General features: G+C 50.9%; 2 protein-coding genes across 2 annotated transcripts in view; both read left to right on the top strand.

Moving 5' to 3' along the window:
* Window positions 1-443: 443 nt before the first annotated feature.
* On the top strand, window positions 444-19,998 carry LOC145537713 (uncharacterized). The gene is made up of 4 exons (XM_081568558.1): window positions 444-474; window positions 9,253-9,765; window positions 13,952-14,041; window positions 19,006-19,998. Exons 1-4 carry the CDS (start codon window positions 444-446, stop codon window positions 19,053-19,055), a joined length of 684 nt encoding a protein of 227 aa, XP_081424684.1. The 3' UTR covers window positions 19,056-19,998.
* A 3,571-nt stretch (window positions 19,999-23,569) lies between these two features.
* The window catches only part of LOC145537712 (zinc finger imprinted 2-like), a 36,759-nt gene continuing 35,989 nt past the window's right edge, over window positions 23,570-24,339 (top strand). The window contains exon 1 of the mRNA XM_081568555.1: window positions 23,570-23,654. Coding sequence (XP_081424681.1) covers window positions 23,570-23,654 — 85 coding nt within the window. The remainder of the gene's footprint in view (window positions 23,655-24,339) is intronic.

The following is a 24,339-nucleotide window of genomic DNA, read 5'->3' as shown; positions in this document are numbered from 1 at the left end:
ACTGGGTAGCACTGTCTCCTGCTTTCTTTTAGTTTCATTCTATTATGGAATGCAAATCAAAAATTAGATTTCCTGTTTAAAGCCACATTAAAAAAAAAACAAAAAATGCCAACCCGGTTCACACCAAAATTCCAGGCCTTCCTACCTGGAACTTCTGCCTAGGTCCTTTGCCTAGAAAAAAGGACCATCTCTCTCCTCAGTGGACCCTCACTTAATATAAGGAAATCCAGATGTTGCAGGAGGAGAAGGAGGTGACTGCACATGAGGGGGTTGAATGTCATCATCGACTGAACAAACATGAGATTGAGCAAACTCTGGGAGATAGTGAAGGACAGGGAAGCCTGGCATGCTGCAGTCCATGGGGTCGCAAAGAGTTGGACACGACTTAACAACTCAACAACAGATACAAGGGAAAACTCACAGAGTCACCTAAGGGCGCTGTGATGCCGAAGGGGCTCAAGGGCCCCGAGCTTGGTACCGAGCACTGGTCCAAAGTAGACTCCAGGTGAACTCAGGTGGGCTTTTCAGATATCCTGCTGTGTATGCCAAGCAGCACCAATGAAAATAATAGTAGTCTATAATAAGAAGAGAGAAGAGTTGTGTTTACTTATGATAGAAAAAAGTCTTGATTTCTATAAGGCAAACATGGCCAACCTGAAAGTCATCTTCCCAGATTATTCTGACAAGCTGCTCCAAGTTTTCAGCACAGTTTTATATATTGTCAGAACAAAGGCTGCCAGAAGGCTGAGTGCTAAGGAATTGATACTTTTGAACTGTGTTGCTGGAGAAGACTCGTGAGAGTCCCTTGGACTGCAAGAAGATCAAACTAGTCAATCCTAAAGGAAATCAACCCTCAGTATTCATTGGAAGGACTGAAGCTGAATCTCTAATACTTTGGCCACCTGATGTAAACAACTGACTCTCTGGAAAAGACCCTGATACTGGGAAAGATGGAAGGCAGGAGGAGAAGGGGGCCACAGAGGATGAGATGGTTGGATGGCATCACCAACTCAATGGACGTGAGTTTGGGCAAACTCGGGAAGATGGTGGACAGGGAAGCCTAGTGTGCTGCGGTCCATGATGTCACGGTGAGTCAGACATAACTTAGCCACTGCAAAACAACAGAACAAAAACATTAAACGAGTCAGGGGGGTTATATTTCTTCAGTGTTAAAAGAGAGACCAGCACATACATATCGAGTCAGTGTGGACCTGGCACCTGGGAAGGGAGTCTTCCTATCAAAGAAGAACAAACACTGGTGACCCAGAAGGAGGGTCTTTAATCTTTATTTTTATTTTTTTAATTTATTTATTTTAGTTGGGGGCTAATTACTTTACAATATTGTAACAGTTTTTGCCATACATTGACATGAATCAGCCATGGGTTTACATGTGTTCCCCTTCCTGGACCCCCCACCCACCTCCCTCCCCATCCCATCCCTCCAGGTCATCCCATTGCCCCGGCCCTGAGCCCTTGTCTCATGCATCGAACATGGAATGGTGTTCCGTTTCACATATGATAATATACATTTTTCAATGCTATTCTCCCAGAACGTCCCACCCTCCCCTTCTCCCTCAGAGTCCATAAAATTGTTCTATGCATCTGTGTCTCTTATTCTGTCTCGCATATAGGGTTATCGTTACCATCTTTCAAATTCCATATATATGCATTAGTATACTGTATTGTTGTTTTTCTTTCTGGCTTACTTCACTCTGTATAATGGGCTCCAGTTTCATCCATCTCAGTAGAACCGATTCAAATGTATTTTTTTTAATGGCTGATTAATCTTTATTTTTAATATGGACATTATTTCTGGTCAAGGTGTCTTTTTCCTGAATAATTGAAGCAGATGTACAATGCGTATAAGGGAGACCAACAAGATGCTATTTTAGTTAGTTCGAGTTTGCTCAGACTCATGTCCATTGAGTCAGTGATGCCATGCAACCATCTCATCCTCTGTTTTCCCCTTCTCCTCCTGCCCTCAATCTTTCCCACCATCAGGGTCTTTTTCCAGTGAGTCAGTTCTTCCCATCACATGTCCAAAGTATTGGAGCGTCAGCTTCAGCGTCAGTCCTTCCAATGAATATTCAGGATTGATTTCCTTTAGGAGGGACTGGTTTGGTCTCCTTGCTGTTCAGGGGACTCTCAGGAGTCGTCTTCAGCACCATGTATGAGACCTCGGCAAATTGTTTAACCTCTGTGCCTCATTTTTCTATCTGTGAAAGGGGGAATGAAAAAATGGGTCCTGCCTCCTGGGGTGGTTGGGAGAATTAAGTGTCTCATATGCAAAAGCACTCACTCAGGCTGGTATCTGGCTCTCAGGAAGCAATATTTATTTATTTTTTTAAAGATTTTTTAAATGTGGATCATTTTTATTGAGTTGTTTATTTATTTATTTTTTTTTTACAATATTGGTTCTGTTTTATGGGGTTTTTTTGGTCACAAGGCATGTGGGATTGTATCTCCCCGACCAGGCCTTGAACCTGCACCCCCTACATTGGAAGGGGAATTCTTAGGAAAGGATATTTAAATCCTCGTTGTCACTCTGCTGATGCAGTATCAGGGATTCAAGACTGAAGGGTCAAAGCGGCCAGCTTGGTGCTTCTGTTGCATGGGACCTGGATCCGTCTTTGCTGGGGGGTGGTCCTGTGCACTGCAGGAGGTTGACCAATATCCCCTGTCTCTACCCAAAAGTGTCTCCAGATGGGGCCACAGATCCCTTTTAGAGGAGCATGGCCATCCTTGTCTGAATAACCACTGTTCTACGTGAGATCCCCGTGAGTGGAGGCATGTAAGCCAGAGCTGTGAGACAGCAGGATGGAAATACTGCGGGCAGCGCTCATGGAGAGGCAGTTGCTAAAATCTCACCCTACCCCCGAAGCGATGCTTCCATGCCACTCAGCAGCCAAGCTGACGTTTCGCATCGGCCGATGGCTCAAACCCAGGGTGTCTGTTCCTCTCCACTGCTTCAGATTGTGATGCTTCTTAAGTTATGTATTTGCTTTTGGCTGCACGGGGTCTTCGTTGCTGCACAAGGGCCTTCTCGAGCTGCAGCGAACGGGGGCTATCCTGGGGTTGCGATGTGTGGTGTTCTCATGGCGGCGGCTTCTCTGTTGCATAGCACAGGCTCCAGAGTCCACAGGCTTCAGTAGTTAGAGCACACGGGCTCAGCAGTCGTGGCTGGCGCACGGGCTCAGCTGCCCTGCAGCATGTGGAATCTTCCCAGACCAGGGATCGAACCTGGGCCCCCGGCATTGTCAGGCGGATTCTTCACCACTGGACACCCAGGGAAGTCCCCAGTCGTGATGTTTGCAGTATTGTTATTTATATCCATGAAGAGACCGTCCCACACAGTTCTGAGAAACACAGACTCACCCATTTGGAGAAAGCAGTAGAGACACAGGGTTTTACATACCAGGCACGATTCTCACAGTTACACCTGTACTAACTTTACTTAATCCTCATGATTCTCAGAGAAGGCAATGGCACCCCACTCCAGTACTCTTGCCTGGAAAATCCCATGGACGGAGGAGCCTGGCGGGCTGCAGTCCACAGGCTCTCTAAGAGTCGGGCAGGACTGAGCGACTTCACTTTCGCTTTTCACTTTCATGCATTGGAGAAGGGAATGGCAACCCACTCCAGTGTTCTTGCCTGGAGAGTCCCAGGGACGGGGGATCCTGGTAAGCTGTGGTCCATGAGTTGGACATGACTGAGCGACTTAGCAGCAGCAGCAGGATGACAATTCTATGGTGGGTGAGGGGACATTGTTATACCTACATGTTGCAGATAAAGAAACCAAAGCACAGAGAGGTTAAGCAACTTGCCTAACGTCACACAGCTGGTACGTGGCTGGGCTAGGATTGAGCCTTGGAGGTGGGTATTTGACATGCACAGTGCCATTTCCTTTTCTTCTTCCCTCTGGTTGGTTAGGATCTTCCCAACCCAGGGAATGGACCCGAGTCTCTTTTGTCTTCCCGCATTGGCGGGCAGGTTCTTTACCACCACCTGAGAAGCCCTTGGCAGGTTCTTTACCACCACCTGAGAAGCCCTTGATAGTTGAGTTAACTGCCAAGTCAAGAAGTTTAAATAACAACCTGGAATTTGGGTTCTCTTGAATAGTATCAGAGAATCTGGCAGTGCTTGGTCCACCACCACCAGTTGGCAGGAGCTTGGAATGGCCGCCTCATTGCAACAGATTCCGTTTCTCCAGGGCCCCCATCACTCGCTATTCTATCAATTGGCTGGATTCACTAATTCACTAATAATTCACTGGATGTCTTTGCCCAGACTCTGCAGATATTAGATTTTCAGACTTCCAGGGACGACAAATCACGCATGTGTGGTTTTGGCTGTCTGTTTCTTTTTGTTTGTTTTTTAGGAGCCTAGCCATACTAATCTTTAATTCAGTCCTGCCTATGTTACAGAGGATGGCTGATTTCAGTTTCCTTTGTGTGTGTGTGTGTGGGCATGCTGAGAGGCCTCCGACTTTTTGAGACCTTGAGGGCTGTAGCCACCAGGCTCCCCTATCCAGGGGATTCTCCAGGCGAGAATACTGGAGTGGGTTGCCATTTCCTCCTCCAGGATTCTTCCTGACCCAGCGATCAAACTTGTATCTCCTGCACTGGCAGGCAGATGCTTTACCACTGGGCCACATGGGTAAGCCCCAGGACAGGGGAGGGATCCAGAAACTCAGCCTCACAGGCCTCACATTTTCCTTGTGGCTTTTGGAAATAAAGAAGTTTTCACATATTGAGATCTAGGGAAGCCGTTCCGGCTCATACATGGGTTAACCTGATACTACATCAGCAGAATGATAACGAGGATTTAAATATCGTTTCTTAAGACTGCCCCTTCCAATGCAGGGGTGCAGGTTCAATCACTGTTCGGAGAGATAAAATCCCACATACGTTGTTCCAAAAAAAAAAAAAAACAAACAATAAAAGAGAACTAATATTGTAAAACAAATTCAATAAAAAATTTACAAAATGGTCCACATTTTAAAAAATGTTTAAAAGATAAATATTGGTTCTTGAAAGCCAGATACCAACCCGAGTGAGTTCTTTTACACATGACACACTTAATTCTCCCAACCACCCCAGGAGGCAGGACCCATTTTATCATTCCCCCTTTCACAGATAGAAAAACTGAGGCACAGAGGTTGAACAATTTGCCGAGGTCTCATACATGGTGCTGAAGACGACTCCTGAGAGTCCCCTGAACACAAGGAGACAAAACCAGTCTATGCTAAAGGAAATCAATCCTGAATATTCATTGGAAGGACTGATGCTGAAGCTGATGCTCCAATACTTTGGATACCTGATGGGAAGAACTGACTCACTGGAAAAGACCCTGATGCTGGGAAAGATTGAGGGCGGGAGGAGAAGGGGACAGCAGAGGATGAGATGTTTGGATGGCATCACCGACTCAATGGACATAAGTTTGAGCAAACTCGAACTCACTAAAATAGCATCTTTTTGGCCTCCCTTATATGCATTGCACCGACTCGATGGACATGGGTTTGGGTGGACTCTGGGAGTTGGTGATGGACAGGGAGGCCTGGCGTGCTGCAATTCATGGGGTCACAAAGAGTCGGACATGACTGAGCGACTGAACTGAACTGAACTGATACGCATTGTACATCTGCTTCAATTATTTAGGAAAAGGGCACCTTTTAGGAAAAGGGACCTTTTTCCTAAAAGGTGCCTGAGGACCACAAGGACAAAAGCGGGGAAGGAGCGGCTCACAACCCCCGAACACCCCCACTCCACACGGTTTCTCAGATCGAGCGGTTAAAACTGCCTGAAACAAGTTTGTTGTTATCAGGGTTGCAGTACTGGAAATTCTGGCCTCACACCCACTCTGTGAGCCTAACGTCCTGGCATCACTGTCTCCTTGGCCGGGGGTTCCACCTGGGCCCCCACACTCATCCCTCCCCTCTCCTACCTTGTCCCTGCCCGGGCCCAGGTCTTCCAGGAGGCCAGAAGTGGGACTGACAGGGGAAAACCATGTTATACTGCCAAGCTGCGGAGACACAAGGGCCTGGATGCCTGGGGGTGGGGATAGGAAGGGCCGGGGGCTGGGGTCCCACACTGCAGAATCACCAAATGCACAGTGACCCCCAGGCACGCAGTCACCCCTCTCCCAAACACCCACACATTCATTGCTGCTCACAATGGCCTACTCACAAAACCCCCAAGATGGTAGCAAATGACACTCTTTTGGATTGGGCACACACTAGCCGAAACACACCCCGCCTGGCCTGTGTGTTGAGGATGGTCCTTACCCTTAAGGATGGACTCTCATCAGACCTTAAACAAATGGATTCCCAGCACAAAAGCTGAGAAATGCTGTGGGCATTTGGGTATCTGGCACTTTGGGACTATTACGAATGGACCTGTTAGGAACATTCTTTATACATGTGCAGGCATATATGTAAGGTTTACATATATATATATATATGTGTGTGTCTGTATATATATGATTCATTGGAAACACTGATGCTGAAGCTGAAACTCCAATACTTTGGCCACATGATGTGAATAACTGACTCATCTGAAAAGACCCTGATGCTGGGAAAGATTGAAAGTGGGAGGAGAACGGGATGACAGAGGATGAGATGGTTGGATGGCATAATTAACTGGATGGACATGACTTTAAGTCAACCCTGGGAGTTGGTGGTGGACTGGGAGGCCTGGCGTGCTACAGTCTGTGGGGTTGCGAAGAGTTGGACATGCCTGAGTGACTGGACTCAACTGAACGGATATATACATGAGTTAACCTGTAGTTTTGCAGGCAGATTCTTTGTTGTCTGAGACATGAGGGAAGCCTATATATACTGGCAAGCTGCAGTCCATAGGGTCACAAACAGCAGACACTGCCGAAGCAACAGCACATATATACATGTATATATATATATATATATATATATATATATATGAGTTCATTTTTGTTTTTGTTTTATAGAAGTATAGTGGATTTACGGTGTTGTATTAGTTTTTGGGGCAGAGCAAAGTGATTCAGATAGAAATATGTAGGATTTTTCAGATTGGTTTTCATTACAGGATATTAGATAGAGCTCCCTGGGCTATGCAGCAGGACCTTATGTATTTTTGTATATAGCAGTTTGTATCTGCTAATCCCAAAGGCCTAAATTATCCCTTCCCCAACCCCTTTTGCTTTTGGTAATTTTAAGTGTGTTTCCTATGTCTGTGAGTCTGTTTCTCTTTCCTAAGTCCATTTGTATGAATTTCCATCTATAAGTTATATCATAAGGTATTTGTCTTTCTCTGCCTGTCTTCACTCAGTATGATAATCTCTAGGTCTATCCATGTTGCTGCAAATGGCATAATTTCATTCTTTTTGATGGCTTAGTGATACTCCGTTGTGTATATGTACCACATCTTCTTCATCCGTTCGTCTGCTGATGGACCCTGAGGTTTCTTCCATGTCTTGGCTGTTGTAAACAGTGCTGCTCTGAACATAGGGATGCATGGTTCTTTTCCAAGTAGAGCTTTCTTCAGATACATGCCTGGGAGTGGGATTGCTGGCTCATACGATAGCTTTATTTTTAGTTTGTAAGGAACCTCCACACTGTTCTCTAGAGTGACGGCACCAGTTTATATTCCCACCAACAGTGTGAGAGGTGTCATGAAACATCTTCGTACACACCCTCTGTTAGCTTAATACGCATTTCTACTGGGAGTATACCCAAGAACGGGGTTGTTGGGGTTGGACATGCATATGTGCAGTTATGCCAGCCACCAGTTTTCTTTTCTAAAGAGCAGCACCAATTCACACTTCCATAACAATGCACAAGAGTTCCAGGGGTTTCACCGCCTCACCGACTCTCCTGCTTTTCCTTTAATCAGTTGGAAGGATATGTGCTTATACCCCTGGAATCTGGTTTTTGAAGGCAAAACTTTTGAAAGAAATTTCTCAAGATGAATAGATTATAAATATCCACAAAATTAAAACTTCAAAACTTGAAGGTAGAGAGAGAGAGGCTTTTTGTTTGTTTGTTTTAATGAATACACCTTGTTACGACTTGGGATTCTTGTGAAATGCATGTATTATCTTAAAGAGAAAACTCGCTCTGTAATCTTCTAAATTGTTGAAGTGCTGAAGCTCATGGGTGATCATTTGACTTCTCAGAAATGAGTGGGTGCTTTCCTAAGTAACAGAGGGCTGGAAACTGGTGATAATCTTAAAGTCAGCCAGCACCAAAGAACTGTCATAAATATCTCATAAGTGGTGAAGTCAACAATACCTGCATGCAAGGAAGAACTGGAAAAGATGCTGATTGAATCAACAACAGAAAAACCCTGGGGGAAGGGCACTGTAGGGGGAGGAAACAGCCAGTGCAAAGGCCCTCAATCAGGGTTTCTGTTGCTTGCCACCAAAGGAGTCTGATACAGAGGCATGTTGTTGTTGTTTAACTGCTAAGTCCTGTTGGCACAGTCTCTGGAGTCAGCCTCCTTGGATTTGAATCCTGGCTTGGCTCCTTATGTTCTGTGTGACCTGAAGCAAGCAACAGGAACTCTGTGCCTCTGTTCTCTTATCTCAGAAAGAGACAGAATAACAGAATTGGCCACGTGGTCGTGAGCATTAAGGGGATCAACATGTGTAAAGACACTTGGTTGGTGCCTACTGCATGGTTAATACCCAAGAAAACTTCCTCATTCTAATTATCTGCATAACAAAAAAGTGGGGAGGAGATTCTGGTCCATGGAGGAGAAATACATCTTGGGGGTTTGAAAGTAGGCCACTGTGAGCAGCAGTGAATGTGTGGGCGTGCCTTGGGGGTCACTGTGTATCTGAAGATGGCGCCGGGCGGGCCCCCAGGGCCCAGACATCAGTGCCACCCCCCCGACCCCCGGGCATCCAGGCCCTTGGGTCTCCGCGGCTCGGCAGTATAACACGGTTCTTGGTTCTTCCCTGTCAACCCCACCTGCCTCCTGGAAGACCTGGGCCCGAGCTGGGTCGAGGTCGGAGAGGGGAAGGGGCGCTGGGGGCGGGGGGCCCAGGTGGAACCCCCGCTAGGGAGACAATATTCCAGGGACGCTGGGCTCACACAGCAGGTATGAGAGCAACATTTCCAACCCTCCAACCCTGGTCATAAAACCACAGCCAGCACTAGCAGTTGCTGTCTGTTTTGGGCACTGTTGTAACCACCCGATCTGAGTCCCTGTGGGCCCGGGCGGGGTCGGTGGTCTGGAGCCGCTCCTTCCGTGCTTTTGTGCAGGGTGTCCCCAGGCGGGTTTTCCGGGAACCCACCGCCCACACCGCCCCCGCGGGACGCCAGGAAGCGGCGCGGGGCAAGCCCGCCCCGACTCTGTGCCTCTGGGCAGCCCAGAGCCGAGTCGCTGCCGGGGCTCCGAAGGGTCTGCGCCATCTGGGCGAGTGCGCAGTGCGGGGCGGCGGGCGAAGGGCGGCGGGCGGCGGGCCGCGGGCTGGCGCTGCGAGGTCGCCGCGGGGAGGGCGGAGGCGGCCCGCCCGGAGGTGCGGGTGCGTTCCGGCGGCGGGGCGCGGGCGCGCGCGCCGAGGAGCCCCGCGAGGAGCCGGGGCTCCCCGAGGGCGGCCGCAGTCCTCAGACCCTTCTGAGGCGCGAGGCGGGCGATTCGTGGTCCGAGGGCTCCGAGGGCCGCCGGGAAGAGAGCAGGCTGGAGGGCAGCGAGGAGGACTGGGCCGTATGGGTGAGGGCCTGGCTGGGCCTCCTCCCTGGGCAGGTGCAGGAGGAGCAGGCGCCCGGCCCGAAGACGCCAGGAGGTAGGAGCGCGGGTCTGCGGGCCGCGCGGCTCCCGTGGGGGACGAGTCGCTCTGGGGAGGCGGCAGGGCCGGGGCCTCCTTCCGGAACGGCCAGAGGCAGCTCAGGAGGCTGACTCGGGAGAGCCTAGACAGGGGCCTGGGGGAGTGCGGAGGGGCGTGGAACCCCTCCGGAGCCTTTCGGGGGCACCAGAGCTAGCTGGCGAGAAGCGTGCTTGCTGGAGCGTTATGGAGCCTCGTGTGTCTCCGCGCCCGCGCCTGCGGCCGGCGGGTGCCTGGAGCGCGCCGGGGACGCGCATCTGAGGTGGGCGACCTCTGGGGGAGACCGAGGGTAGGCCCCCGGGTCCAGCCCTAGGCGATCCTGTGTCTGGAGGCCGATTCCGGCTTTGCAAACGTGTCTGCCAAGGCGTCTGTGTCTTTATGTCCCCGTGTCCAAAGTGTCTGTTTGAAAATAGGTGTTTCTGCAAGTCCGTACATGCGTGTGTCTGTGTGTGTATCTGCCCAGAGTGTCTGCTCTTTCAAGCTCCACGAACCTAAACCTGAACGTTTGTGTGTGTGGATCTGTGAGCGGGTCTTAGCGTTTCCAAAAGGCCCGCGAGCTGAAGCGGTGACTCTGATTTTCCAGGAATGTCTGTGACTGCGGTGTGGGTGTGGGTATGTGTGTGTCTGTGTGCACGGCTGGGTGTCTCCGAGAGTGTCTGAGAGAGACACGCCAGGGTTTCTCTCTGCTTATCTGTGTGATTTGATTTCCTAGTAGGTTTCACTGTTTACCAAGCCTGTAAGTCCAAAGCAGTGATTCTGATGTTTAAAAACACCATCTGGAGAGAGTGTAAAGGCGCGTGAACCTGCGGGCGGGGGTGGGGGTGGTCTGAGAGGGGAAGCCTCTGGGGGATGGGTCCCCAGGTGAGACTGGGGGTGGAGCCTGGGGTGTCAGACAGAGGTGGTCTGGGTGTCCCATAGAGTGTCGTTTCAGATTGAATTGTGCAAATATGTGTGTCCTGAGTGTGTGTGCCTGGAAGTGCCCAGTATTTGAAGCTGTGTGTATCTGCACGTCTGTGTGTGTGTGTGCGCGCGCGCATGCCTGAGCGTTCCTGAACCTCACGATGTGTTACTGCCCATTTGAGTGTGTTTCAGGATCTACAAGTGCAAAGTGTGTCTTTATTTGCACACGTGGGACTCTGGGGCCAGGGGTGTGGCTGGGAGTTGTTGAGAGTGTCCCCCTGTGAGTCCCGAGCAGGGGGTCAGCTCGCGGGAGGGAGTCACTGTGTGTCTGTAATCCTGCAGGACCCCCACCCCTGGGTCTCTGAAGCTTGAGCCTCTGTGCCTTTCCCAGGAAGGCCTGGCCCCACAGTGGGGGAGGGGCGCTGGGCGAGGGGCCAGGCGCTGAGGTCCAGTAGGGACAGCTCATAGGAGGGACAGTGATGCTGGCAGGCTGGGGGTCTTCCTGGAGGAAGAGGCCCGGGACCCTTCCCACGAATAACGGAATTGTGGTGATCATTCTGACGCCTGTGCGGGTGTCAGAGACCCTGTTAACCTCTTGACTTAATATCTGGGGGTTGGGGCAGGGACGGGGGCCTTGTGTGACTGGGCAGCCCAGCCGCATTCATTCTCTTGCGTTTGTCCACAGGCTCCGCGGGCATCCCCAGAGCCAGCCCTGTCCGGGCATCAAGCAAAGGCACTGGGGCCCCATCCCGCCTACGCCCAGGGTGGAAGACCCGGGTCGCGGTGATAGTCTCGAGGTCAATTCCTTGGCCACGGTCCTGAAGGGTCTCCACCTTTCACGTTCGGGCAGGATGGTGCTGCGGGGGTCTCCGCAGGGAGCATGGGGTAGGGGCACCCGGGGAGGATGTGCGGGGGCCTCCTGGGGAGTGGGGCGCAGGGGCGCAACCTGGGGGCCACTGAGACCCAATGGGGAGGGCGGTGGCGCTCCTTGAGGAACCAGGCCTCCCTGAGGGCCATCTCACCTTCTGAGCCTCCCGGCCCCTCCCAAGTCTGAGGGTTTCTGGGGTCACCGGGAGGAGCCACGACTGCAGTGGGCAGAGGAGGCTGGGGTATCTGCAAGAGGGGATGGCGGTGACCACCCGCAGGACAGCAGAGGGGGAGCTGGGTCCTGGTCCCCAGGTTTTAGGGAGCGCAAGGGACAGACCTGTGGACTTGTTAGTTTGGGGGAGGAGGCGGGACTTTGTGCAGGACATAGGAGAGGTCAGGTGGGAATCACGGGTCCAGGCACAGCCCTGACCAAAGAGAAGATTGAGAAATTATGTCTGGGGGGAGCCTGTTGGGACAAATAGGGACAGAGAAACTTCTGGAGGCATATGGAGGTCCTCGGAGGATGGCTGTGATGATGTGCTGCTAACTACGGCCGTTGGAAATGGGCTTGGCGACCTCCAGGGACTTTGGGGGGTCGTGTCTGGTTTTGGGGGTCAGGGTGCCTCTCTGAGGGGCAGCCTCTGGGGGAGGGGCCAGGCCCGGGTGGGCCGGGGTCAGTGGGCGGGGACAGTGGGCACAGGGCACCTTGTGTCAGAGGGGCGGCCTCCGGGGGAGGCGCCGGGGCTGGGGGGCCAGGCTCAGCCAGAGGGGACGGTGGGCGCACAGCTCTTGTGTCTTCCCCTCTGGGGCTGCAGGGCAGTGTGTCCACCTGCGGCTCTCAGTTCTTTCCAATAAACTTCTGGGCGCACCTGGTGCCCCAGATGCTTGGAGCACGTCATGGAGAGCCAGAGTGTGTGAGAGGACCCGAGGGGGTCTCCCCATCCCTGGGGGGTTGTCCCAGCTCTGAGGGTCCTGGAGGGCTGCCCCAGTTCTGAAGCCCACATGCCCTACTGACCAGCACCTTGTCCCTGTGCCTCAGCTGCTTGGTGACCCAGGGGCCTTTTCCCTCCCGCAGGGTTTCTCTCCCCCAGACAACCTGGCCCAGAACGAGGCCCTGGACTGATGAGGGAGAGATCAGAGGTCAGAGGTCAGGCTGGAGGGTCCCAGGGTTAGAGACAGTGATCCAGGGAAGGTGAGTGGGAGATGGTGGGGGGGAGGCCTCCTGACCCACCCCCCGCCACCAACAGCGATAAAGTTGGATCTGACACGGGACTGCCTGAGTCTGGGTCAGACTGTGTTCTCAACACTTGACATGCATTTAATTCTATTTAATCCTCACGTTTCATCATTCTGCTCATTTTGTGGATGGGAAAGCTGACAGCACAAGAGGTTAAATACCCCCAAACTGGGGCATCCCAGGTAAAATACATGATAAATACTTAAATTGAAATTTCAGGTAAACAATGAGTTACCTTTTAGTACAAGTACATCAAAAGTAGTCCATGGGACATGCCAATACTGAAACACAATTTAGCAGAATAAGTACAAAATGAATTTTTATGTAATGTAGGACATGACCCATGCAGTGTTTGGAGATAGTTATTCTAAAAAACGATCTGTGTGTCTGAAACTCAAATCTCAGTGTGCTGTGCTTTCTTGTGCTGTTGGTAAACCTTGAGCTCTCTCAGCTAGTGACTGGCAGGCTGGAATCCCCCCAGTTCTCACCCCCAGACACGCTGGCCCAAGTCCTGCCCAGGGCAATGCTGGCCGGAGGTGAGGACCCCACACTGAGCCTGTGCAGAGAAGCCTCCCTGAAGGGCCGGCCCCTCCCCCGGGCTGTGCTGGGGGGTCTGGGGCTCGGCCCCTCCCATTGACCACAGTCCTGATGTGGACCTGGATGGCCCCGAGGACAGGGAGGGGAGGGCCTGTCTGAACCCCTCGGTCAGACTGCCTGGTAGCCCTGGGAAGGAGCTGAAAGACAGCCCTGGGAATGCCCCAGGAGTGCAATTACTGAGTGCCTGCTGTATGCCAGACTCCTGAGGCCCTTTTGATTCCCACTTAGCCAAACTGCAGCTTCCTGTCCCCAGCACTTTATGTCACAGGTTTTCTAGTTTTAGAGGGGGTAAGTCCCAGGTACCACGAGCCCTGCCCCTCTCCTTGCCATGCTCCATGACAACCGGTCTCCCCAGATCACATGCTGGGCTTTGGATGGAACCAGGAGGGAGGCATTGTCAACACGTCCCCTTGGTTCCTTGGATGTTGGGGACCTGGAGACGTGCGGAGGGGATGGAGCTGTCTGAGTGCACCCGACCTCTGGGTTCACACCCGGGCCTCCTGGCTCTGCCACCCAGGCACTGACTTCTGTCTCTCCTGTTCACAGGGAGCAGCAGTGGAGTCACCATGCTGCCTCTGAACACCAGCAGGGGCCAGGAAAGGGAGGAGGTGCAGACCAGGCCTCCACAGAGACCAGGTGAGACACACGTGGGGCGGAAACTGTGGGCAGGCAGGAGTGCGGAGGGCCTCAGGGAAAGGCTGATGGGGAAGGGATGACCCTGAAGACTGGCCCCAAACCCAAGTATCTCCCACTGGCTCCTCTTAAGGAGGAGGGGTGGCTGGGGACACCCAGTCATTGTAGCTGACGTGATGATGGTACGCCAGATATTGCCGCAATCCACCGTGTCTTTCCCCACGTATTTTATCAAATCTGTCGGAGCCTATAACCATCACACAAAACAACAGGCATGCCTCTCCGTCGCTCAGCTTTGTAGTTCCTTCCCCAGACATAGCTACTTTCTAGCTCCTTGTCCAGTCTTCTAGAATGTTCTATGCTCACTCATGGAGACAAGGATGTGTATGTATCTGTTACTGTGTATTTATGTCTGATATACGGGTGCATACCACCCATACCACTTTCATTCATACTGGGTCTTGTTTCATTTAGTTCTGATCTGACACTGAGAATCTTCCAGTCACAGTCCCAAGTCTTTCCACACATCCAGTCACACATGCTTCACAGTGAGGGAGGGACAGGAATTACCGCCTTTTCAGATGGGAAATCTGAAGGGTGACAAGTGTGAATAATCAGCTCACAGTGGGATCGGAACCCTGGCCATCTGGCCTGGGAGTCTTTGACCTTAAGCACTGTGTCCCCTGTCCATCTCGAGGACTCTCCCCCTCAGGATGCCTGGTTTGTGTTCCAGCTGCCTGGGATTCCACAGTCTCTCTGTGCTATGTGTGTGTGCTCAGTTGCTTCGGTCATGTCCGACTCTTTGCTACCCTTCAGACTGTAACCCTGCCAAGGTCATCTGTCCATGGAATCCTCCAGGCAAGAATACTGGGGTGGGTTCCCATTTCCTTCTCCCAGGGATCTTCCTGGATCCAGGGATTGAACCCAGGTCTCCTGTGTCTCCTGCACTGGCAGGCAGATTCTTTACCACTGAGCCATCAGGGAAGCTTAACCAGGTTCGTGCAGGTGGCCATTTGGGTTATTCCCAGTGTTTGATGATGACAATATATGCAAGTAGAAACAGGACTCTACTTGGGTCACATTACACAGGGGAGTGGATCCAGGACCATATGTTTAGAAAGGGAGATGGCAGTGTCCGAGGGGACGTTTGCACAGGTGGCCTGGATGCTCCTCCAGAGAGAGGCCAGGAGTGGAGGAGTGTATAAGGAAATAGATGGATTTGTGCACAGCTTTGAAATAGCAGGAACTTTGACTCCAAATTGACATGTCTGTCTTCTTCGAGGAAACCCTAGTGTTTTCTGGAGAGATGTGCCCCACTGGCACCTGCGTATCAGCTGTGCCTTCCTCCTGGGCACGGGCGCCCAGGGTGTCACTATCTCCAGAGCTCCTGTTGTCTAACTCTAGCCTCCCCACTCACTGACAAGCCCTGTCTGTTCCCTGGGGACCTTCAGGATGCAACTTCATGCATCTCTGCAGGCACTGCTGTGCAAACTCCCACAAGTGTCCTAAGCTCTCTGTTTCCTTATTGCTAAAGTTGGAGGAATACAGTGCCCATCTCAGAGAGTTATTATGAACAGCCAAACAAGCTAATGCCTGCAAAAACACTTAAAAGCACACATGACACATAACAGGTACTCCACAGGTATTAGCCGTCTTCACTGGTTTCCTGATGAACATCTTATTATTATCGAGTTTCTCAAGCCTCAGCGGGCGAGATAGCCTCATGCCTCTTTCTTCCTCGCTCAGCCCTGCCTTTTGAGAGCACTACCGGTCGGCAAAGGGGGCCCACCGGAAAGAATGCAAGAGTGTCAGCCAAACGGGCGCCGACGTGTGGCATGGTGGGTCTAGTTGTTTTCTCCTTTGCCCAGAGAACCCTGGGCCTGAGAGGTCAGGCTTATTGGCCAGCCTCTCCGCCCAGCAGAGACCCTTGGGTGCCTGGGTGCCCTGTGCCCCTCCGCCGTCTCAGATGGGACCCCTTCCTGTGGAGGGGATGGTTTTCCTTGAGGGTGCTGCCCTCTTTCCTGCCTCCTTCTCTTTGCTGATTCCAACCTCTGCTCCTGTGTCACCTCCTTCATGAAGCCACCCTTGACACTGCCTCCCCGATGCCTTGCCTTGCTGAGTTTCTTCAGCACTATTACTGCTACTTGAGATTACACTGTGTATCTATTTGCTCCTAATCTGTCTCCCTTAGGAGAGTAGTTCAGGGGGAGGATGCCAGCAGGAACCCCCGTGTTGTTCAGTGACACATCCCCTGTCTAGATCAGGTGTAACCAGTGTCAGGCTCTGTATACACACGGGCTGATTAAATGAAGGAATGAATTAGGGAACGGTCCCTCCTGTGGAGGCAAGCATGGCCTTGTCTACCTGGGTACCATTCTTCTTTTTCCTACTAACCACTTTGACATTTCCGGGGAGACCACGTGTCTCCATGCTCTTTGGATGGATCTGATCCCATCCTCAGACCAGCTCCAGGTCCGCCCCGACCAATCAGAGCCGGCGGTGCCAAGCTTCCCTGTGATTGTACCTGGGCTGGGCACGTGACTCACCCTTGGCCAACGAGGTGTCTGCTCTGTCTTTGGGCTTCTTAACAGGCCAGAAGGGAGCCTGGAGGGACCCTGGTGAGAACCAGGGGCAGCCGTGAGGTGGGGTGAGGGGAGGCCCTGTGTCAGATGCCTGCGAGAATGTCTTTCCTATTAGTGCCTGTAGCACTCCTGGGAAGGACTCCTTAGAAATCACATTGGAAAAGAACGTGAGAGTCACAGACGGTGTAAAGATCACCCAAATTCGCCAATTGCTAACATTTTCTCTGTTTATGTATTTTCTTTAACAAAATGTAATATATATGTATATTTATTGCAGTATATCTGCACATAATATACCTAAGTGTGTATCGCCTGAGAAATACAATATTCTGTTATTTAAGGGTGGGGCTATGGTCACCTTCCTGCATTCAGCCCTGACACACACTTCATCTTATCCCTGTATCGGTTTTGATATTAATAATATGCTACATACTGTCCATTTGGCATTCTTTTCCCTCCAACACTAGGTCTAGTTGTGTATGCAGGGGTTGTACTTAGTAACGTATCTGTAGTTTTCTTTACGCTAGACAGTCTCCTAAGCCTTGTTTGCCTTTTATGAAGGCATTTTGAAGTCCAGAGTCACCCCCATCCCATATTGTGGTTTATTGGTTGTATTTTTGGCCATCTCCCTATGAATGAGATTCAGGATAAGCTCTGATCTCTGGAGCACCACCTAAGTGATGCCGTGTCCTTCTCAGAACATCACATTTTGATGCACATGAGGTCTGTGCGCCATCACTGGTGATGTGAATTTTGAGCCATTGGGCCAAGATGCTTGTCCCAGTTCTTTGCTGAATAATATCTGACTTTCCCCTTTCTAATAGGGACTCATTGGAGAGACACTTGTAGATGCACTAAATAACCTAGAAGCAGAGAGAATTCTGACTGTGCCTTCCAGGCTCTTGCTCACCTGTGTCCTCCACAGAACCAGTCATGAACTGAGGTGATGCAGGACCCTAATGGCCCCAGGCCAAGTCAGCTGACCATGGGAATGCAATGGGAAGACGATCCCTCCCTTTCCCCAAACCTGGAGAACACAAGGAAGGGATGAGGTGGTGATTCTCCTCCAGAGGCAGTTTGCCCCTCAGGGGACGCCTTCAATGTCTGGAAACATTTTTGTTTGTGACAATTGAAGGGGTCGTGCTAATGGCATCCAGTGGCCAGGAATGCTGCTTAGCATTTCTGCAATGCTCAGGACACCCCTGCCCCACCCATCGCAAGAAGGATCTGGACCCCAAATATCCCAAGTGGGAAGGGCTGGTAACCTGGGAACAGGAGAAGGCCGGTTCTGCAGAGGTGAGGGCACCGTGTGGAGGGAATGCTGTCCTGCCCACCCCAAGCCTCCCAGCTGGCATCCCAGCCCTCTGAGGCTAAGGGCCCCAACTCCAGGGTCTCAGCGCTGGGTTCAAACCCAGCTTCAGCCACTACCAGCTGTGGGACCCGGGACCAGTTCCTGAACTCCTCTGTGGCTCAGTTTCCTCATTTGTGAAACAGGGCAGTAGGAACCCCACATGGGATTACTAGGAAAATGAAATGAATTCACATCTGTGCCGCGCTTACCTGGAAAAATGGGCTTCCCAGGTGGTGCCAGTGGTAAAGAACCCATCTGCCAGTACAGGAGACACAGGTTTGATCCCTGGGTTGGGAGGATCCCCTGGAGGAGGGCATGGCAACCCGCTCCCGTATCCTTGCCTGGAGAATCAAGAAGGTTATGTACTCACTTCTAATCCTGAGTGCCACATGCTCCCAACCTATACGTCTGATCAAATGTCAGAGTGGGAATGCTTACCAGGGCCTCCCTACCCCTATTTCCTCATCTGCAGGATGGAGAAATAAGATCAGAGGCCACCTCATGAGGATTAAATGGGAGCTGACATGTCATTCAGGCTGAAGCGTCCTAAATGCTCAAAAACCGCGGGATGGAAATAGTAGTCCTCCCAGAAATTACTACAGCTTCAATACTGCCAGCACTGTGGGTGAAGCTTTCTGTTGGGAAGAAGTGTTTAATTTTTTAGGAAAGCAGATGGTTTTAAGAAAATCAGCAAAGCAAACATTGTCACAGCTGACGGCTTTCCAGCTCTCACAAAGCGGCAAACTTTGTTACATTTAATGATCCATTTTTGGATTACTTTGATCAGTCCTTATGCACCTCTGTGAGGGATCGGTTACTTATAGTCCATTATACAGAAATGCAAACTGAGGCCAGGGAAGGTCAGGTTATCTGCCTCAGGATCCCCAGCTGTACTGGGCGAAGAAGGAATTCAACCCCAGGTGGGTCGCCCCTGAAGTCCATGCTCAGCTCCTCAAACTAAGGGGGGGGGGCCCTCTCCCCCCTGGGCACTAAAGTTCTTCTCTCTCCTCTCTGTGGTCTTTCTTTCCTTCCAGCTGGGTTTTTGCTTCACCTTCTACATGGATTCGAACGACTCCGAGTTTGACTCGCAACCTTCTCCTGGAAGTTCGAGAGCTGGCTCGAAGTACACCTCCCCTTCGAAGCCTCGTGCAAAGTATCAGGAGATCCAGGCCTGGGAGTGTCCCCTGTGCGGTCTCAACGTCCTCTACATCTCCTGAAACCTGAGGTCCCCCCGGCCTCCCACTCCAGGCCACCCGCATGCCCCCCTATCATGCATGCTGGGCTACTGTCATGTGAAACCCCCAATATGGCGGCTTGAATGAACCCAACTTGCTGTCTCTCCCAAGGCTGTGGTCGGTGTGTGAAACTCCCAGGGCTGGGGCGGTGCAGCTCTGTGGAGTTGGGCAGCCAGGGTCCTTTGACCTTGGTGCTCTGTGCCACGTGTCTGGAGGGGGCTCACCCCCTACACTCAGTCCAGCTTCTGGTTCCAGGGAAAGTAGGGGGATGAGAAGAGGGGAAGACATGCTTCAGTCCTTCAAAGGGCGACTCCTACAAGAAGCCCAGATCACTGTTCCTCACCTCTCGTTGGCCAGAGCGGGTCACATGGCGACATGCAGTGTAGTCCCTAGCTCGGCAATCCTGTGTCACCTAATAGCTGCCATCACTAGAGGAAAGTTGTGTATGTACTTAGTGCAACTCCGCGACCCTGTGGACTGTAGCCCACCAGGCTCCTCTGTCCATGGGTTTTTCCAGGCAACAATAGTAGAGTGGGCTGCCATCCCCTTCTCCAGGGGATCTTCCCGACCCAGGGATTGGACCTGCATCTCTTGTGTCTCCTGCATTGCAGGCAGATTCTTTACCCACTGAGCCATCAGGGAAGCCCTTTTATAGCAAAGGAGAATGGCTACGGTTTCCACCACTGACGAGATCTGTTATGTTTCATGTTTATGTTGATCTGTTATGATTTATCACCAGCCACCAGGCTGTGCTGAATCCAGGAGTGAATAAAGTTATTCTTTAGTTCTGTATCTCTCTCCCACTGACTAGGATCTCCTCCCGTTTTACACAGATATTTAGAATATTTAGAGCACCGTCCATGTGGGAGGCACTGAGCTGATGTCTTTACACATTTTGATTCCCTTAGTTGCATTCTATTATTCTCCCTCTTTCTGAGATAAGAGAACAGAGAGTCCACGTCACTTGCTTCAGGTCACACAGATCTGAAGGAGTCAAGCCAACTTTCAAGCCCTCTGGAGCAGGCTGCCTCCAGAGTCTATGCCCTTAACCTTCATGGTATCCACCTCACAGAGGTGCATGGGGGGAGATTCCCAGACGGTCACACAATTGTGAGTCAAAAAGCCTCTTTCGACACCTAGACCTTCCAACACTCCCTTCATTTACCTCTTCAGATGCTGCAGAAATACTTGGAATATTGTGTGTAGCACGTATGTGTAGCCACAATAGTGCCAGTTAACAACCACCACCACAAAATCCATAGAAGGTGTTCACTGAGGTGAAAACGCACAACATGCGCGCTGTGAGTTCCCATTTTATCTGGGGGATTTATAGCCCAGTTGACAGCCTCTCAGAGAGTGGTGAGGAACTGCTCCAAACAGGTCGGTATGAGATCTGTTTATAAGGAATTTTTGCAAAAGGGGTCCACGCGATCACATGCACCCCTCATTGCAAGGTTCATGTTGGTTATGTTGCGTGGACATCTGCATTAAAGACTGTAGTGCTTTTCTAAGTAAAACGTGCAGTTTGGGCAGAAATGTGAACAGATATGCTTTTTGTAAAAAACATAGTGTATGAAAACTTTAATCCTGTGAAGTGTAATATGAAAATAATAATATATTCTTGATATATGTGCAAAATTTGAAACAACCACCTTTAAAAACAGCTTTCATGAGCCTGGGTAATTTCCTACAAATTGGGGGTCATTTTAGTTCCTATTTCATAGGACTCTGGTGAGGGTTACTTGAGCTCGTCCATGTCCAGTGCTCAGCACCACACCTGACAGAAGGAAAGTGCCCAGGAAACCAATCATGACACAGACCTTTCAGTGACCACAGAATTGCATTGGAGAGGGATCCAGGTTTAGTTTTCTTGCCTCCAGCACAATAGCTTCCTGCAGATCCTTCAATGTAAAGGAATCCAGGACATTTCAGCGGCCCCACGTGGCCAGTGGCTACCGCACTGGACGCCGCAGACACAGAGCATTTCCGTGGTCACTAAAGGATCGGTGTCAGGACTGGCTTAGACCGCTTGTGCTGTGCTGAGCGCTCAGCCGTGTCCAACTCTTTGCGACCCCATGGACTGTAGCCTGCCAGGCTCCTCTGTCTATGGAATTTTCCAGGCAAGAATACTGGAGTGGGTTGCCATTTCCTTCCCCAGGGATCTTCCTGATCCAGGGATCGAACCCGTGACTCCTGCGTCTCCTGCACTGCAGGCAGATTCTTCACCAACGAGCCACCAGGGAAACCCTGTAGGTCTCTTAGATTATCAGAATGATCCCACACTGTAGCCCCAGAAAGTGAGGCTGTGGGCTTGCTGCTGGGAGAGCCTGAAGGAGCACAGTCTTATGGAGCATCTTCATCGGTGGATCTTGGGGACTCTTGGGTCCATGCAGGGCCCTCTGGGCACTTTGAGTCTCACGGTGGCCAGTGCCCTGCCCACAGGACACCTCCTCTGCCTGGGCCAGATTAACCAGTCGGCGACTGCTGATGATAGATAAATGGTAATATGTCCTGAGAGCTTCCGCCTGTCCCACATGGTGCTGAGCACTTTACGGAGATGCTCTCATGGACCTGTCACCAGAGCCCTGTGAAATACGAGCTAATATGATCCCCAATTTATTGGAGAGAAACACACGGCTCAGAGGAGCTTTTTAAAAACACTACCATTTTAAATTTTCTGCCAAATTCCGCACTATATGCCTATTTGTGTATTACATTCTTTCAATTCATAGGATTCAAATGTTCATAAAATATTTCTTTCTTTAAAGCATTTTATCTGTTCACTTTTCTTCACAAACTGTCCTTTTGCCAGAGAGCAGCTTGGTTTTATGTACTGCAGGGGCTGGTACAGAAAATTCTCCAGGTCAGAGGTGGGCAGACTATGACCATCCAGCCCAGAGACTGTTTGTGTAAATGAGGGCATGTTGACACAGCCACACTCATCCATAGGCACCGTCTGGGATGCTTTCAGGCAAAAGAGGGGCAGCTGCGACACAGGCCTGATGGCCCAGGATTCCAAAATACCTGCCACACACCCTGGCCAAAAAAGGTGACTGGCCCCAAAATGATTGGAGGCCAAACTGAAATCAATATGGCTGAGGGTGTGAGAATGGTTAGAAAAAGGAGGGAAACTCTTGAACTACCGTGACCCTGAGGCACACTGTAAAAGATATTTTGTGTTTGAGTCCAATACACATGCTATTAACACATACATGTGTTTCTACCTGTGTGGAATTTCTTCACACTCTAAGCACAAGTTTAGGACTACTACTCCCTCTTACTGAGTTATTACAAATCCTAAAGGATGATGCTCTGACAGTGCTGCACTCAATATGCCAGCAAATTTGGGAAGCTCAGCAGTGGCCTCAGGACTGGAAAAGGTCAGTTTCCATTCCAATCCCAAAGAAAGGCAAAGTCCAAGAGTGTTCAAACTATCACACAATCGCACTCAACTCACACACTAGCAAAGTAATGCTCAAAATTCTCCAAGCTAGGCTTCAGCACTACATGAACTGAGAACTTCCGCATGTTCAAGCTGGATTCCGAAAAGGCAGAGGAAGCAGAGATCAAATTGCTGACATCTGTTGGATCATAGAAAAAGCAAGAGAACTCCAGAAAATATGTACTTCTGCTTCATTGACTATGCTAAAGCCTTTGACTGTGGGGATCACAACAAACTGTGGAAAAGTCTTCAGGAGATGGGAATACCAGACTATCTGACCTGCCTCCTGAGAAATCTGTATACAAGTCAAGAAGCAGTAGTTAGAGCCAGACATGGGAAAACGAACTGGTTCAAAACTGGGAAAGCAATACGTCAAGGATGTATATAGCCCCACTGCTTCATTAACTTATATGGAGAGTACATCATGCGAAATACCGGGCTGGATGAAGCACAAGCTGAAATCAAGATTGTCGGGAGAGATATCAGTAACCTCAGATACGCGGATAACAACACCCTTATGGCAGAAAGCAAAGAGGAACTACAGAGCCTCTTGATGAAAGTGGAAGAGGAGAGTGACAACGTTGGCTTCAAATTCAACATTCCAAAAACAAAGATCATGGCATCCGGTCCCATCACTTCATGGGAAATAGATGGGGAAACAGTGACAGACTTTGCTTTCTGGTCCCGAGGTTTTGGGGGTGGGAGGGGCAGACCCGGGGACTTTGCAATTTGATGGAGGAGGAGGAGGTACCGGGGCTGCTCTCAACCTGGGAAGCCAGCTGGGTGTCAGGGGTCAGGGAGCAAATGAGCCAAGTAGACCTCGGGAAGTGATGGCGTGGGGATGTTGTGGGGAGTCTGGGGGGCACTTTGGGGGGTAGGGAGCAAGGCAGGCCCTCTGGACGTGTTTGCAGGTGCGCTGAGATGCATCAGAGGCTTGCAGATGAGAAGGGCACGTGGGAAACAGCTTTTGCGCCTCCGGTGGTTCTGTGCACCTGCATGGCTGCAGGTGGGGGCTGGGAGGGCCCGGTTTTGAGGGGCAGCCCCTGGGGGAGGTGCTGGAGCGAGGCTGAGGGTGGGCCTGGGTGTCCGCCAGAGGGAAGTTGTGTTGGGGAGGGTGAGGGGTCCCTTCAGTCTGTGGGTCTGCCTTTGTGCCTGTCTGGAGGGTGTGTGTGTGTGTGTGTGTGCACCTGCCTTTGTGCCTGTCTGGAGGGTGTGTGTGTGTGTGTGTGTGTGTGTGTGTGTGTAGGACTGCCTGTGAGGAGTGTGCTCAGTTCTGAGAAGCAGGCCTGCCCACCTGAGTGGTAGGGGTTTCTGAATTTCCCTGGACTTGTCTTCAGGTGTGTTTGTGTCATGAAGCCCTGGTTTCCGCAGTCTGCATGTGAAAATGTGTATCACTAACAATTTTCGGTGTGTGTAACTAGTCGACTGTTCCCACTTCTGCACCTGGCTTTTGCACAATTAATGTGTGAGAGTCTGCGGTGGGTCAAAGGATTCTTTAAAAGCCTTAAAGGAAGAGGTTTGACTCTACATTACCAGAGTGTTCTGAGTTTGTGTGTCTATGTAATTATACTTAATTTTCATGTTTAATCATTTAGAGTCCTCGTTTTCATGAGGGGATAGCTGACAACACTGGAGGTTAAATAACACCTGAATCAGGAGCTGCAGGTAGAATACAGGGCACCTGTTTAAAT

The sequence above is a fragment of the Giraffa tippelskirchi genome, chromosome Y (assembly GCF_054371585.1).
Source record: "Giraffa tippelskirchi isolate mGirTip1 chromosome Y, T2T-mGirTip1v1.2.pri, whole genome shotgun sequence".
NCBI classification, from domain to species: domain Eukaryota; kingdom Metazoa; phylum Chordata; class Mammalia; order Artiodactyla; family Giraffidae; genus Giraffa; species Giraffa tippelskirchi.
Note: the sequence above shows the minus strand (reverse complement) of the source record. Positions and strands in the feature narration are given on the sequence as shown.

Coding starts and splice junctions, on each gene's coding strand:
- LOC145537713 (XM_081568558.1), top strand. CDS start 444: ATGCCGAAGGGGCTCAAGGGCCCCGAGCTTG. Junction 475..9,252: donor GCTCAAGGGCCCCGAGCTTG/GTACCGAGCACT, acceptor GGGTGTCCCCAG/GCGGGTTTTCCGGGAACCCA. Junction 9,766..13,951: donor CGGCCCGAAGACGCCAGGAG/GTAGGAGCGCGG, acceptor TCCTGTTCACAG/GGAGCAGCAGTGGAGTCACC.